The sequence below is a fragment of the Watersipora subatra genome, chromosome 4, assembly GCF_963576615.1.
Source record: "Watersipora subatra chromosome 4, tzWatSuba1.1, whole genome shotgun sequence".
NCBI classification, from domain to species: Eukaryota; Metazoa; Bryozoa; class Gymnolaemata; order Cheilostomatida; family Watersiporidae; genus Watersipora; species Watersipora subatra.
In genome coordinates, this window is record NC_088711.1 from 26,763,375 (window position 1) to 26,780,723 (window position 17,349).

At 37.8% G+C, this 17,349-nt stretch overlaps 1 protein-coding gene across 1 annotated transcript in view; it reads right to left on the bottom strand.

Moving 5' to 3' along the window:
* LOC137394102 (protein mono-ADP-ribosyltransferase PARP15-like) overlaps positions 1-2,035 on the bottom strand; it is a 28,616-nt gene extending 26,581 nt beyond the window's left edge. The window contains exon 1 of the mRNA XM_068080821.1: positions 1,829-2,035. Within this exon, the coding sequence (XP_067936922.1) occupies positions 1,829-2,035 (207 nt within the window). The remainder of the gene's footprint in view (positions 1-1,828) is intronic.
* Between the last annotated feature and the right edge of the window lie 15,314 nt (positions 2,036-17,349).

Here is a 17,349-nt window from a genome sequence, read left to right on the forward strand (position 1 = left end):
CACACAACACATGGCAAGCAACACATGACATGCGACAAACACTACATACTATATGCGCACATCTACTCACACACCTACAAACACCACATGCGCACGCATACTCACACGAATGCACGTGCACACATACACGCACACACATGCACACGCACACACATGCAGGCATGCTCACATGCACAAACACATGCATGTATGCACACACACATGCACACATACTCGCACACCCACAAGCACACCTACACAACGTGCTACACACGACATGCCACATGCTACAGACTGTACCTACCAGACCACACACATCACATCTCAAACCACACACCCACCATAAGCTCACTCATATTCATGTACACTCGTACTCCTTACCTTAGAGTTAGTAATGTCCCCTTTAATTACATTCAAGTGTACTTTCTCCTCCACCAGCACATGCGTGTCTGAAATTTCCTTGTATTCTGCTGCACATTTGAGCATAATATGTACATTGCAGCATCATAAACCAATCTCTGTATTTGGTTTGTTATCTTAATTATAAATAGAATTATCCTAATCATAGAGTTACTAATAAACAGTTGCAAATGCCCTAGAACCTTTGATTCATTTAAAAAACTTCATAAATAAAGTGACTTGCAGTTGAGTTAAGCATTTTTCAAATCATTTACAGAGCTTTCCATAAAGATTGTGGGATAATGTGGAATGACAACAAACATAATAGTAGTTGATGTTAAAAATTGTACAGCATGTTTTTCTAGAGTCAGCAATATTTAAAAAGCACAGAGAGATTTTGCTTCGCAAACTTCCACTAACAGAGAAATGACTTTATTCGATTGAGTATGCATAAAATTACAGTAAATAAATTACAGTCATACCTCAACATATGAGCTTAATGCGTTCTGAGACTGAGCTTGTATATCAAAGATTACTAGTAGCTAAAGGAAGAAACTCGTTCAAAATTCTGGTGGTATCTCAAGTTTTTCAGGTGATGGGGTGCTCGTGTGTAGAGGTATGACTGTACATGCAATCTTAAGAAAAGGCCTGTTGAGAATTTATATCATATGAAAAGAAATGGACTCACTACTATGTTTAACTAAACACTAATTGGCTGTCATGAAGGGCTTTGCTGCTCCAATTGGTCAGAGCATGTCATTTAGACGATTCTCCACATTTTCGAAAAGTATAATTTTTTTTCAAACTATCCCACAAATTTGTAAACCTTTAATCTAAAACTGTAAAATCTTGTAATGTACAGGACTAGAGCGAGTTGTCGTAACAATGTGAGGGCAGCTCTCTGAACATGCTAATGTCCAAAAAAATACATGTAAACATGGAGTAAAAATAACAGTGGTACAAGTTAAGCCTAAAACCAACTTGTCTCAAATTGTTACAAAATACTAATATTCAGTTAATTATAACTGTCCAGAGAAGCCAACTTGTCACAAATTACAATAAGATACTCAGTTGATTTTAACTCTCCAGAGAAGTCTGTGCACATATTATGTTATCAGGTATCACGTACCACTATATCATGTTTTATGGTTACTAATTCTCATTTGATCCTATTCTGTGATTAAAGCATTGAATGTTGAATGCCTAGCAATACAAGGTTCCTACTATTTATAACAGAAATGATATGAACATGGAGGTGTTTGTTAGAGCTCTCTTTATAAATAAACCAACGCATAGAGGCATGGAGAAAAGTTCCTTTAAACAAGTAGTCTGATGGCCACAGGGCATTTTTGTGTCGTGTTTTTGCCAAGGTGGCACGACAATGGGGTATAACGAATCTTAGGTTTAATGGATAGAATAAAACATCTCTTAACCTTTTTACTATACCTACCGGAATTATTCGATTGATTGCGTCTAATTGATTACCATCCTCAATCTCGTCAGTCATTTCATTACTGCACTCTACACAGCCGCATATACTTGTGCAAACTCTTTTTGCATGAGCAACTGGTCCATTGGACAAGCTGCCTAGGAATAGCTCTTTGCTCATCAGGAAAGCATTGCCCAGAAATCTCATCATCGTCTTTACTCCAGACATGGTTTGTGGGATCTGGGGGCACCATTAATAGTTGAATTTTCCACTCCTGTATTGCTGCTTAGTAATTGACCCTCATTAAATGCCGACAGAGAGAACCCTCTTGGTGGAAGGTTTTTTTCATAAGATGTCCTGGATGAGAACGACCTGTATCTGGCGTCGGCTTCACTTGAAGAATCAGACTTGCCATAAAGATGCAGTGTTGAACGTGTTAGTACGTTGAACAACCTTTTATCTATTAGAATGTGGTAGTTGATTATATTGAATTATGTAATCCATGACAGCTAGCTTTGGAAATCGGTATAATTAGTAAATTAAAGTTTTCGATCATTACTCCAAACGCCGGCGGTCGCTCGATGAGACAGGAAACTGACTACAAACCTAATTAATATCGGGGTAATTTAATACCCCCGTACTACAACATGACGTAAACAGAGCCATCGAGTGTACACTCGATGGCTCTGGACGTAAATGTTGGTCTACGGCTCTGATTAGCTGGTCCGACTGACTGCACACGGCGTAAGAAAAAATTTATTTTTGTATAACTACTCACCATTTAATAGCAAATTACTCTTAGCTTATCAACTAAAATAGCGGTAGAAAACTAAATTAATAATGAATAAATTAGAAACATGTTAAAAGTGTCAAGCTACCATAGACCCCATCTTCTGCCACCTGTTGACACGATAATGCCCTGTGGCCACCAGACTAAAGCGATTAGCCAAAAAAAACCTCCACACACTACACCACAATTATGTAATCGGTATGCATAGAATAAACACAAACAAAGACGGGTATAAATAAATAGATTGAAATAGGACAGTTGGTAAAATAGTGAAATACTACGAGCAAAAAGGTACAAAATGGAACTGGATAAAATATAATAGCTAGTGATATAAAAATTTCTATGTTTGACTAGCATCGCACCCCATTCCATCACAATATTAAACAAAGAAATGTGCTTCGTAAAGTCTTTTGCTAACTTTGTAAATGTTTGTTGAATTTGATTTATAGCAGCACTAATTTACTTGTTATACAAGCTTAAGAAAGATAGTTTCAAAAACAGCCCAAGTTCGCAGTGCAGCTCTTACCAAGCATAAGTGTCTCTGGTTCTGCTTGTCTTTGTTAAATTTCCTAATTTAATAGTGCGCTTCACAATCTAGACACCCTGTATGATACGCTGCTCCTGCCCAATCTAGACACCCTATATGATTCACCGCTCCTGCCCAGAATGAATGCCAGTTGATCTGATGATCTCGGGTGGTCTCTGGGCCTTGTGTGGTCTGTATGACTTGCCATAGTGTTATACATTTGATTAGGTGTGTTTAGTGTCATTCTTCTGTCAGCCTTTGATCCAACAACATGTAGTTTTTCAGCTCTGTTTTCAATGCTGATGCTTTCCTTGATTTGTATTAAGTTTCATCATTAGACCAATGTCATAAACATATATAATCAAGAGTTAACCAGAAGGAGAATCCCATACTATTTAGCAATCTCCTGGATGTGTTATTAAGAGTAATGTTATATCTTTCATTTTATGTGTTTTATTTTATATGTTACCAATGGCTTCACAGATGACCAACTGTATAATTAACATACTTTCAATAACCTTTCATCGACAATCAAGTTATTGTTTTATTGTAGTTTCACGGTGTTGACAAGTATAAATAATAAATTAGAATATACATGTACACTATGCCTCATCACTCGTATGTGACAACATAACTATGAATCAGGGGATCCGCTACACTAAGCAACATACATGTATACGTAAGAAATTATATAAATAATTACATGACTACACTTCATCTCCTGTTATTCTAACTTAATTTTAATCTATTTTATGGATAACAATCAGAGTGTAGACCTTTATGCTTCTGATAATCATACTTGCCCATAGTTAACGCACTTGGTTGATAAATGATGTGATCAAGTGGGAAATTCCAATTTGGCATTTTGGAAAATTCGGGAATTTCCAGTTCTCTAAATGATGCTTTGCAGCCTGTTTAAAGATGTAGTTGCGTCAAAATTTAAGTTGATCTTAAAAGAAAGCATTTTTTTTTCTCTATCAGTTGATATGTTGTTTGTTGTGTTACGCGATCGCATTGCCAAGATATTTGAAGATTAAAACCGAAAAAATCTGATCGCCGTAAAAACGCTCAGGCCACAAAAACGTGCCCAGCCTCGCCAAAAATGATGTCACGCGTTTGGCAACCTGTCTCTATCCCTCGTATTCACATCGGCTATTTGCGATAAAAGTCTAGTCTTACGCGGCTCTATTGGCATATATCTTATTTTGTATTTGCTCATGTTAGCTAGAATAAAATTTTAAATCCTGCTACAGATGCATTATTATGAATGTTTCAAAGGCCTCAAATAACGAAAATTGAAAATTTGTTCTACTCACTTTCTCCAAATGTTGTTTAAACATTTGGGTACCGACTACCAATTCTACCGGTCTACGGTAATTCTGTCAAGTCACTTTATGTAGGACGCGGTCTTTGTATCAGCAGTTTTGCAGCTAACCTATACAGCCTCCCATAAGCCCCGCCCACATTATGTCGCCTATTACATATTGCCTACGTACTAGTTTCTTGCTAGTAGCAATGATATACATTGCTGTATATCATTGCTAGTAGTATTCTTACCGAATACTAAATTAATGAAATAAGCAAGCCACCTCTTTGAAAAGAATATAGACAGGGATAGAGTTTTAAGGATGAGAAGTCTGCTGCAAACTGGATTTGAACTCACATTCTTCAGTTCTGCGGACACCCATATACCATATCCGATTGACTACAATATTCTGCAAATCATGTTTTGCATTATCTTTAACAATATTATTTTATTATATAATTTTTACAAGCAAAAATATTTTCATCTCGGCATAAAGCTTTTATTAAAGATATTCATCAAGTCGTGGCCACTCACATAGTATTAGCTGATACAATAAGACAAATTCATCTACTGCAACAAACTCAACAAAACATCATCCAGCACGCATTCAATTCTCGCTTTCTCCTTTATGGCAGTTTCCACACTGACAAAGCTTCTTCGGCTGGTGGGACGACATAAACATTCTGTAATCAGTAAAGCAAGTAAATGTAAACAAAGTAGATGCAATAAATATGTCATTCATAGATATGTCATTCTAAAGCGTATCTATTGACAGCTTCCAAATTGGGAGTTGAATAGATTGCGAGTGTAATTTTAAAAACGAATAAACATTTAATAAAGGCGCAAGTACGCCAAGCCAACGATTCGAAGCTTTGGTTCTGGAAATTAAAGATTTGCAATGATCAATCGATTTTACCCACTTCCTACGAGTGAAAATAATTTGTAATCATGACTCTAATTTACCAAAGAAAATTCGAAAAAAATATTATAGCTAGGTAAAACGGCAGATAAGCTATGAACCGATGATTGGAGATAGCAAAGAATTATCATTTTATTAATTAGTACATGTATTTATGACTATAAAAAATATTACATTTACTAAAGTATAGAAGACTCTAAGTTAATTTACCTCCATTCTGTCTTCTTCTGCAGCAAAATGCTGCTGACGCCTGTCAGCTTTGGCCATAGGCTGTCTACTCTAATATTTTACTTAAAGTTGCTCAGAAAACTCTGAGTAGCGGTCGCTCGAACTTGAAGCCATTTTAAAACTATGTATACCTTAGTAATTGTTGAAACGCGTTGAATCAGAAACAATGATGAGAATCTTCGAGACCACAGACAACGCGTTTTACGAGTGATAACATTTATTACGGCCTATATAAAAATTTCGCACGCATGATTGGCTAACGAATCGACCTCATTTTTATCGCTCGTGGTTTCGTTTCAGATAACAAGCTTGTTACGTCACGAAATTGGCACCCGCTGGAACGTGAGCTTTTTAACAGAGGGCCTCATTCAAACGCATATATCTCTGGACAGGGTTGGTCTACAAAGACAAAAATGGCATCAAATTGTAGCTGATGTTTTAGCCTTTTATGGGTCCTAATTTCATTTTTGACGCAACTACATCTTTAAATTGGTTTGATCTCAAATCTTCCAATAATCAACTATGTACAAGAATCTGATTTTCCTAAAGGTGAATGAGGTGAAAATAAAAGATGTAAATTTATATATATATATAAATATATTATCAGTTAAATCTCTTATGGTGAACCTTAAGATCTTAAACATTTATCACAAAGTAAACCTGAGCCCATCATCTAACGTAGGCAGTGGCATCAACCATTCCTCTATTCAGAATTTACTTCCCATTGTTGCATAATCCTAGCTCTGTCTATTAGTAGTGACGAACTATCATATAAATATAATTACAGTGTACCAGCAGATGAGCTTATAGTGTGAAGAGACTATAAACTGACTGTAATCTCTAAAACCTTCTTCAGCTTACATATACTATCCACGGTACTAAGTCTACAGATTTCTATGGCTTTATATGATCTCAATATTACTATCGTTTGAGCCAGATCAAGCTGCTCCTCAGGTGAGTAGTCTACAGGCTACCTCAATGCAAGCTGAATTTTTATTAAAAACTAAAAGCAATGCTAGTAAATCATGAAACTATTCTGCCTCTGTTGCCACGAGTCATAACATACCATACAACACAACAGTGTCAAACTGTAAACACATGTAAAAACAATCTTACCCATTATGCTTTGTTAGCACTTCTCTCAGCTGGCTGGCATGGTCCTCCTTGCACATCCGCAGCTTTTGAAATCCATCAATAGTTATGAGGAAACTGGTCAAGACAAATTGGCATTATTGATTGATGTGAAACTGGATTTGGAATTCCCAGTAAGAAGTTTCTTTAGAGTTTACAGGCTGCTAGACAGCCTGTTATGATGCCGAGATAAGAGGATTACTTGGGGGAAGTCCCTTACAAAGGTGAATAGGATAACTACATGTATGTAAGGCATAACATCCAAGGCATAACATCCATGGCATACATCTAACGCATAACATCCTAGGCATAACATCCAAGGAATAACATCCTAGGCATAACATTCAAGGAATAACATCCAAGGCATAACATCCATGGCATAACATCCAAGGCATAACATCCAAGGCATAACATCCAAGGCATAACATCCTAGGCATAACATCCAAGGAATAACATCCTAGGCATAACATCCAAGGAATAACATCCAAGGCATAACATCCATGGCATAACATCCAAGGCATAGCATTCAAGGCATAACATCCATGGCATAACATCCATGGCATAACATCCAAGGCATAACATCCAAGGCATAAAATCCAAGGCATGACATCCAAGGCATAACATCCAAGGCATAACATCCAAGGCATAATATTCAAGGCATAACATCCATGGCATAAAATCCAAGGCATAACATCCAAGGCATAACATCCATGGGTAACATCCAAGGCATAACATCCAAGGCATAACATCCCAGGCATAACATCCATGGCATAATATTCAAAGCGTAACATCCAAAGCATAACATCCAAGGCATAACATTCATGTCATAACATCCAAGGCATAACATTCAAGGCATAACATCCAAAGCATAACATCCAGGGCATAACATCCAAGGCATAACATCCATGGGTAACATCCAAGGCATAACATCCAAGGCATAACATCCAAGGCATAACATCCATGGCATAACATCCAAGGCATAACATCCAAGGCATAACATCCATGGCATAACATCTAAGGCATAACATCCAAGGCATAACATCCATGGGTAACATCCAAGGCATAACATCCAAGGCAAACATCCAAAGCATAACATCCATGGGTAACATCCAAGGCATAACATCCATGGCATAACATCCAAGGCATAACATCCAAGGCATAACATCCAAGGCATAATATTCAAGGCATAACATCCATGGCATAACATCCAAGGCATAACATTCAAGGCATAGCATCCATGGGTAACATCCAAGGCATAACATCCAAGGCATAACTACCAAGGCATAACATCCATGGCATAACATCCAAGGCATAACATCCAAGGCATAACATCCAAGGCATAACATCCATGGCATAACATCCAAGGCATAACATCCAAGGCATAACATCCATGGGTAACATCCAAGGCATAACATCCAAGGCATAACATCCAAGGCATAATATTCAAGGCATAACATCCAAGGCATAACATCCAAGGCATAACATCCAAGGCATAATATCCAAAGCATAACATCCATGGCATAACATCCAAGGCATAACATCCAAAGCATAACATCCAAGGCATAACATCCAAGGCATAACATTCAAGGCATAACATCCAAAGCATAACATCCAGGGCATAACATCCAAGGCATAACATCTAAGGCATAACATCCATGGCATAACATCCAAGGCATAATATTCAAGGCATAACATCCAAGGCATAACATCTAAGGCATAACATTCAAGGCATAACATCCAAAGCATAACATCCAAGGCATAACATCCAAGGCATAACATTCAAGGCATAACATCCAAAGCATAACATCCAAGGCATAACATCCAAGGCATAACATTCAAGGCATAACATCCAAAGCATAACATCCAAGGCATAACATCCAAGGCATAACATTCAAGGCATAACATCCAAAGCATAACATCCAGGGCATAACATCCAGGGCATAACTGTATACGTGAAGTAGTCTCTAAAATTATTTAGCATTTTCTAACTGCTAGCTCATGCCTCTCACTTGATTCATTTTCTGAGGATTCTTTGATGTACCATATATTCTGCTACTGAACATATTGCCTTCATTTCCTGTAACTCTGACTCTCCTCCGTTTTGGCATCCAGTTTTGCTGATATCTCCATACAACAATGTTTATAACCGGTTTTGCTCACCGTTTATATATATAAATCTCAGTGTTTGACATTCTGTTCAACCCTGTGTCTAGTTATAGTCCAATTATAGCAATTCAAATCTAGCAATGAAAAATCCACACGGAACAGGATTTGATCTTGGTACCTTCGGATCTAGAAGTGGCGAATTTAAGCATTAAGATACATGGAATACAATGGATCCATTGGGCAAATAGTCATTACATTGGTTAAGATGCTCAATGATACTCAAGATACTTGCGTGAGGTTAATAACTAGCATTGTTGACAGTTACCGTAACAATTGTTAAGCTGGCCCAAAGCTAGTGAAGACTTCGGCAAAGATCTAGCTTGGCAGGAAAGTTACTCAATTCATTAGGTAATTGTTCTGTTAAACATGTGCAGCGCTGGGCATTCGACTATTACAACAATGTTTTCAAATTACTTGAAACTTGCAATTATGTTTAACATTAGGCTGTGTTATATGCTAAAAAACTAATAAACAACTGATTGCTATCTGACTAGTAGCTGTCAGAAATGGCTGATGAAGTACTTTATAAAAATAGATTGAGGCTGATTAAAGTTTCTATAACCAAACACTAGCGTTCACCCAAATTAGGGTAATGGTTTCTTATCAAAAGTTGTCTTATCTCTTATCTCAACTCCGATTTCATTTTTGCATCAAGTACACCCTGAGTATATAGACTTAATCATTAGATAGCGCAATGCTTTTTGCTATCAGAGCATTTCGATGAGGCTTAGAATACAACTCACTTGCATCATTTGCTATTGGACAGTTCAAAGATGCACAGGCTACAAAAGAGTGACAAGAATACAACTCACTCGCATCATTTGCTATTGGACAGTTCAAAGATACACAGGCTACAAAAGAGTGGCAAGAATACAACTCACTTGCATCATTTGCTATTGGACAGTTAAAAGATACACAGGCTACAAAAGAGTGACAAGAAAACTGGTGCAACTTGCAAGAACACTAAATCTGTGAGGACATGTCGAACGTATTGCATGTTAATTTCTAACCTTTAACAGTACCGTTTAAAGACGGGACTAGTTTGAATATCCACAGTCTAAACACTACTATGTCAAACTACTATAGATAGCACTACTACACTTGCAGTTCCCGCGCTCTGGAAGATCAGGATGTGTAATGAGTTTATGCACAATTATTCCAAATCGCAGTAAGGTGGCTTTAGCGGTTTAGTGGTAGTCCAGTTGGCTTTGAATTGGTCCACCAAAATATCTGGGTTTCAATTTCTGCGCAAGGCAATCTTTTCTTAACGCTGTTAATGCGGCCTTGTACAAATGTAAAGACATGTACAAACATGGCTTTTATCATAGTAGGGCCTACATGTACAGATTAACAGCCATAGAATGTAGCATTTGTTTCCTCTCTTCCTTTCTCAGCAGTCTAATGAACACCTCCTTATATAGATGAAACCTTTGATCTCCTTCAGCTTATAACTCATTCATCTCTAGCTCTGCCTGTATTACATTAGAAACATTACCCGGATCAGTTTAACTGAAGGAACTATGGCTAAACTTGGTGAATTCCTCTCCAGTCGCATAATGAATAGTTTTAAGATCTCTTGCGGATGTGGGTATAGAATGAAATGGGTATGAACTGACATTGAAAAATCTAACTATTATTTATAAATATTTATTACGGAATTTAATCATACTATGCTCATACTCAGTCAAGCACGATAAAATACTTTCTAGTTCGACAGCATTCACTATGCCATAAATTTGAAGTTAACCATTCATGATAACTTTACTTGAACAGTTTCCTGCGATGTCTTATCATAACCGTTTATGTACCGGTTTTGTCTATTACTAACAGCACGGAGAAGCACAGAAAAGGTTTGTAAACAGTGTTTTATGAACAAATAATTCATTGCTAAAAAAAAAAAAAAAAAATAAGAATTTTTATACTTTTCAACTGCCTATTTTATCAATTGAATCTTTATTATCTGACACACTTTAGTTATCGAAGGAAACCTTAAACTCTTCACCAAACTTTCAGCAAATCAACTCATACTTTGCCGAATGAGTTGCAAATATACCAGTACAAAAAAATGCTAGCAAAAAAGAAAACATTAAAAATTGGTTTACATTTATTTTGGCTTGGGGAAACAACTCTTCATGCTGTATTTTTTATAATTAACTAAATTAAAAAATTGCTAACAAAACCCAGTTCTAAATCATCAAGTCGCCTTGTTTTGAGTTTTCTTATTACTTCATTTGGTAGTAACCTAGTGAATTGAGTTTTCTATTCACACTGGAACGCTACTAATATGCAAAAATATTTCATGAGAACTTCACGCGTAATGCAACTCAAACTAAACAGTGTCACATAACTCCACATGCTTATCTTGAATTATTTTATTACAATAAATTTTAAGTCTGAAAACAAGAATAAATTCTATCAGATGCGGCATCTGGTAAAATTGATACAACAGCCTAGCTTTTATACGTCACATCATGAGAAAGGTGTTCAGTGCAGTTCAGATAAATTAGGAGAAAAATAAAATGACTGAAAAGGTGTTTAAATGTGAAATAATTAGCAAGTAATGTCAAAATAGTCTGTTTTGTTACAATGATTACAATAAAAAGGATTTGACACTGATACAATTATCACCAACTGAAAAAACAATAAAAATTTCGAATATGTTGAATTAATAATATTAATGGCTACATAGAAGTGTGTGTATCAAAATATTGATGAACGATACTGGTACCTCTCAATACTGATACCTCTCAATACTGGTACCTCTCAATACTGATACCTCTCAATACTGGTACCTCTCTATACTAGTACCTCTTAATACTGATACCTCTGAATACTGGTACCTCTCTATACCGGTACCTTTCAATACTGGTACCTCTCAATACCGGTACCTCTCAATACCGGTACCTCTCAATACTGGTACTTCTCAATACTGGTACCTCTCAATACTGGTACCTCTCAATACCGGTACCTCTCAATACTGATACCTCTCAATACTGATACCTCTCAATACTGATACCTCTCGATACTGGTACCTCTCAATACTGGTACCTCTCAATACCAGTGCCTCTCAATACTGGTACCTCTCAATACTGGTACCTCTCAATACCAATACCTCTCAATACTGGTACCTCTCAATACCGGTACCTCTCAATACCGGTGCCTCTCAATACCGGTACCTCTCAATACCGGTACCTCTCAATACCGGTACCTTTCAATACCGGTACCTCTCAATACCGGTACCTCTCAATACCGGTACCTTTCAATACCGGTACCTCTCAATACCGGTACCTCTCAATACTGGTACCTCTCAATACTGGTACAAACGTATAACAGTGAAGCGCACGAGGGTACTTTGTCTTAGTATTTTGTAGATTTAGTTATTGCCTTTAGGCAAAACCAAAAATAGGAGTGGCACCTTTGAAATTGAAACGGCACATTAGAAAATGACAAATTAAAAAATTAGATAATGAACCTTGATATGGCTTTGAAAGAAATTCTAACAGAAAAACAAGCGCTAGAAGTATAATTGATAATAAATAGTACACATCTAGTTTGTAACCTGCAATCGTGATAAGGATAGATAAAGAGATGACACAGATAAGAATGGCTTAGTCCAGTGGTTATGCAATTTGAAAGCCACGAGTTCAAATTCTCAGTGCAGTGGATGTTTTCTTACTGCTGCATTATCAATATAATTGCATTGCTAAAAGACAATAGACACTCATATTTATATACCCGTATATATGTACATTCACGGTATACAGAATGGTACTGTGGGCATATATATTAGGTATGTATGAAAATTGTTTCCTCACCCCGGTTAACCCGTATGGGTGGTATTTTCTGCTCTGACTCGAGTCTCCTACCAGAGACCTGGAAGTTTGAGCCCTCGCCTCAAGATCTTAGCTGTTCCCAGTAGCGCACTTTTCTGCAACTCACCTGAGTTGATTGCTGTTGGTATCTGGGCAAGCCACATTTTATGCGCCGGTGTTATTACGCCCAGTGCCCCAATGACTATTGGAATTACAGGGTTTCTTACATCCCAGCATTTTTCAAGCTCTTCTCCAAGAGGGAGATATTTCTCTACCTTCTCTTTTTCTTTGCTGGTTATATTGTAGTCATTGGGTACTGCTATATCTATTATAGTAGCTCTCTTGTTTTTCTTGTCCACCACCACTATATCTGGTTGGTTTGCTAGGACATGCTTGTCAGTCTGGATGTAAAAATCCCAGAGAATCTTAGCGCTGTCATTTTCATTGACGTTACCAGGAGCTTCCCACCAGTGTTGTGGTTTATTAAGGCCATATTCATCACATAGACTTCTATACACAACACCTGCAACATGATTATGCCGCTCAGTGTATGCGTTTCCTGCTAGCTGCTTACATCCACTGATGATGTGTTGGATGGTCTCAGGCGCATCTTTGCACAGTCTGCATCTAGGATCGTCTCTAGCGTGATAGATTTTTGCTTGGAGTTGCCTTGTTGGGAGCACTTGCTCCTGGGCTGTCATGAGTATATATATATATATATATATATATATATATATAAATTGTTTCCTCACCCCGGATACCCCGTATGGGTGGTAAATTCTGCTCTAACTCGGGTCTCCTACCAGAGACTTGGGAGTTTGAGCACTTGCCTCAAGATCTTAGCTGTTCCCAATAGCGCACTTTTCTGCAACTCACCTGAGTTGATTGCTGTTGGTATTTGGGCAAGCCACATTTTATGCGCCGGTGTTATTGCGCCCAGTGCCCCAATGACTACTGGAATTACAGGGTTTCTTACATCCCAGCATTTTTCAAGCTCTTCTCCAAGAGGGAGATATTTCTCTACCTTTTCTTTTTTTTTTGCTGGCTATATTGTAGTCATTGGGTACTGCTATATCTATTATAGTAGCCCTCTTGTTCTCCTTGTCCACCACCACTATATCTGGTTGGTTTGCTAGGACATGCTTGTCAGTTCGGATGTAGAAGTCCCAGAGGATCTTAGCGTGGTCATTTTCATTGACCTTACCAGGAGCTTCCCACCAGTGTTGTGGTTTATTAAGGCCATAGTCATCACATAGACTTCTATACACAACACATGCGACATTATTATGCCGCTCAGTGTATGCGTTTCTTGCTAGCTGCTTGCATTCACTGATGATGTGTTGGATGGTCTCAGGTGCATCTTTGCACAGTCTGCATCTAGGATTGTCTCTAGTGTGATAGATTTTTGTTTGGAGTTGCCTTGTTGGGAGCACTTGCTCCTGGGCTGCCATGATTAGCGACTCTGTATTGGCCGTTAGGTTTCCTTTGTTCAGCCACATATATGTCTGGTGAAGATCGCCAACCTTAGATATCTGTTGGTGGTAAGCACCATGAAGAGGTTTCGTGTGCCAGTCAATTTCCTCATCATCAGGGCGTAGGTCCGTTGTAAGAGTAGCCGATTGAAATTCAGCTAGCAACTTATCTGAAGTGGCCATGGAGGCTGCATATGCTTTGATGCTTTGCTCCTCCTCTTTCACTGTCTGCTGTACACTTTTGAGTTCCCTACCGCCATCTTTCCTATCGAGATACAATCTAGTAGTATCAGATTTTGGGTGGAGTGCTCCATGCATGGTCAGCAGTTTACGAGTTGCTATATCTGTTTCTTTGATGGCTTTCTCAGTCCACTTTATTATGCCTGCTGGATATCTTATTACTGGCAGTGCGTAGGTATTTATTGCCATGACTTGGTTCTTGGCATTGAGCTGGCTCCGTAAGACCTGCCGAAGGCGTTTCTTGTATTCGGTAATGGCTTTGTGACGTACCTCGGCTTCGTGGTTGATGTTGCTTTGCATAATCCCCAAGTACTTGTACCCTGCTTCTATATCTTTGATGATACCATTTGGCATTCTTAGGCCATCTGTGAGCTTAGAATGGCCTTTCTTAAGAATTAGCCTTCTACATTTCTCAATACCGAAGGTCATTCCGATGTCCTTGCTGTATACCTGAGTAAGGTGTATTAGCGAATCAATGTCCCTTTCTTTGTTAGCGTACAGCTTGATGTCATCCATGTAGAAGAGGTGGTTTATCTTGGTGCCACTCTTAAACTGGTACCCATATTGAGTCTCCTCCAGCATATTGCTTAGAGGGTATAGGTATATGCAGAAAAGCAGCGGTGATAAGGAGTCACCTTGATAGATGCCTCGCTTAATTTTTACACTTGCCAGCTTTTTGCCATTAGCCTCCAGTTCCGTCTTCCATTTGGTCATTGACATCGTGATATGTATATATATGTTTCCTTTTTTATATCTATATATAAATATACATATATATACTGTATATATATTTAACTATATATATAAAAAATATATAGTTACATGTATATATATATATTTATATATATATATATATTTACATATATCTTTATGAATATAAATATCTACTATATAAATGGCAATCGTTGTCTGTCTGTGTATCCACCTTATAGAGCGTTCTTTCCTTATATCGTCGTACGAATTTTGGTCGTACGAAGCAAACTGAATTAATATGAGTAGTAACAGTAAATAAATTATAGAGCGGTCTTTCTTTTTCCATTCGGTCATACGAAGCCAACTGAATCAATATGAGTAATAAATACCGTAATTTCGAACTATTAGCCGCTACTTTTTTCTGATGCTTTGAGCCAAGCGGCTGATATAAAGGCGCGATTCTCTGTTTTTCTTTAACCATTAGGGCGCATTAACCAAAATCTCCAGTTAGCGCGCCTCTTTATAGCACCCAGTAGTACTGTTCCGTTTTAAACTGCAAAGTTGCTGCCGTGTTTAAAAGCACCGTCCTGAGTTCTGCGGCCTACACAAAGGTGCCTATACAGCTATACAAATGTGCTACTCCTTAAATCAAATAAATTAATGAGTAGTACTTTACATGCAATTAACTGTAATTTGCTGCCAACGTGTACCTTGAAGGTCATGTGAACGTTTGTTTCTTGTGGCCACTGGAAAAATGCTGTTCTCCCTTACTAAATGTCTACATAAAAAAGGTGAGTACTTCTTATTCAATGTTGTATTGTCTATGAATTGCTACACTTCCAACACATAACCCTTTCATTTGCGTCCATGTACAAATTTAGCTATCGGCCTACTGCCAGCCATTTTGCCGATATTGCTTCATATGTATACAATATTTTTTCAATTTCAAACTCCATCTAGAATGTTTGTTTTGGTTATATATTTCATTTTGCTGACATGTTAACAAGCACTGCTATGCAAAAAATTCATTGTATCTATACTGTTTGCATTTTACTTATCTGTGTAATCACAAAAATCTGAATCGGCTATAATGTCATCAACATAAGTAATTGTTTTCTAACTCGGTGGCGTTTTCAAAACTTACACAAAAAATGATTGTTTTTAAGTTGGAAATTCTCAGACAAAAATTTAAAATTAAATTTTAGGCTAATTTTATAGAGAAATTTTTGGACAACACTGTCACTACCATAAAAGTCTTAAAGATCGTTGGTTATGTTATCAACGAATAATAAGATTTAGGTACTAGCAATTGCTGGAAAACTCGCAAAAATGAGTCTACGGCGGTCAACCATAGAAAACGCATAAATGAATCTACTTCAGTGAAAGGGTTGAAAATGTTGGATTGGCCACTGTGTGTGATAGTAAATATGTTCATTTGCTTCCGCAGCTGAGTTATTTACAATAGAGTTGTCTACTTTTGTTTTAATATTACATTGGAGCCGCTTGCTTACATATATGTCGATAAAACAGTTGTGCTCGCTCACGCATAGCACCTGGATGTGCATCTTCTTGCATCCTTACGTGTTCTAGCAATAATAAACCAAAACTCATTTGCCTTACAAAACACATATCACATGGTGGCAGCGTAGTGCTAGGGCATGGGTGATGAAGAAGATAGAGGTGAGGCCGAAGATATAACCAGTGTCTGAAGTGGAGAGAGATTCTTGAGGGTACTCTCTGTCATGCCAGGAGGGTAGTGTCCAGGGCCAACGGCCCTGCTCGCCGCTCACAGGGTGAGTCTGTGAAGGGCTCTGCACCCTCTCAGTAGAGGGGGGTCCGGGGGTACTCCCCCGGAAATTTTTTTTAGCATGAATGCCCCTAAATTATGCTGTTTTCCATAACTTAAAACCCTGTGTTGTGTTCAGTAAGAAATTAAAAGTGGTCTTAGCTGCACAACCTGTGTGCTCTATGACTATGGAGACTCCAGGTTGTGATGTGAGTGAGTCAAAAAACTCTATGGACAGTCCACACAGACCCCAGACACAAGACAGTCCCATCTCCGAGCCACCATGAATATTATTATATGATAAGCTCAGTCACTCACTATTTTTTTAAATACAGACTCTAAATTCATGACAGTCACTAATTCTTACTCATCTTTAAAGAAGGTAACTATTGGCCCATGCTGTTTCATTATGAATTAAAAGAAACGAAGAAACTAGTATAATAAGCAAGAATTTATTCAAAACTACTATCCAA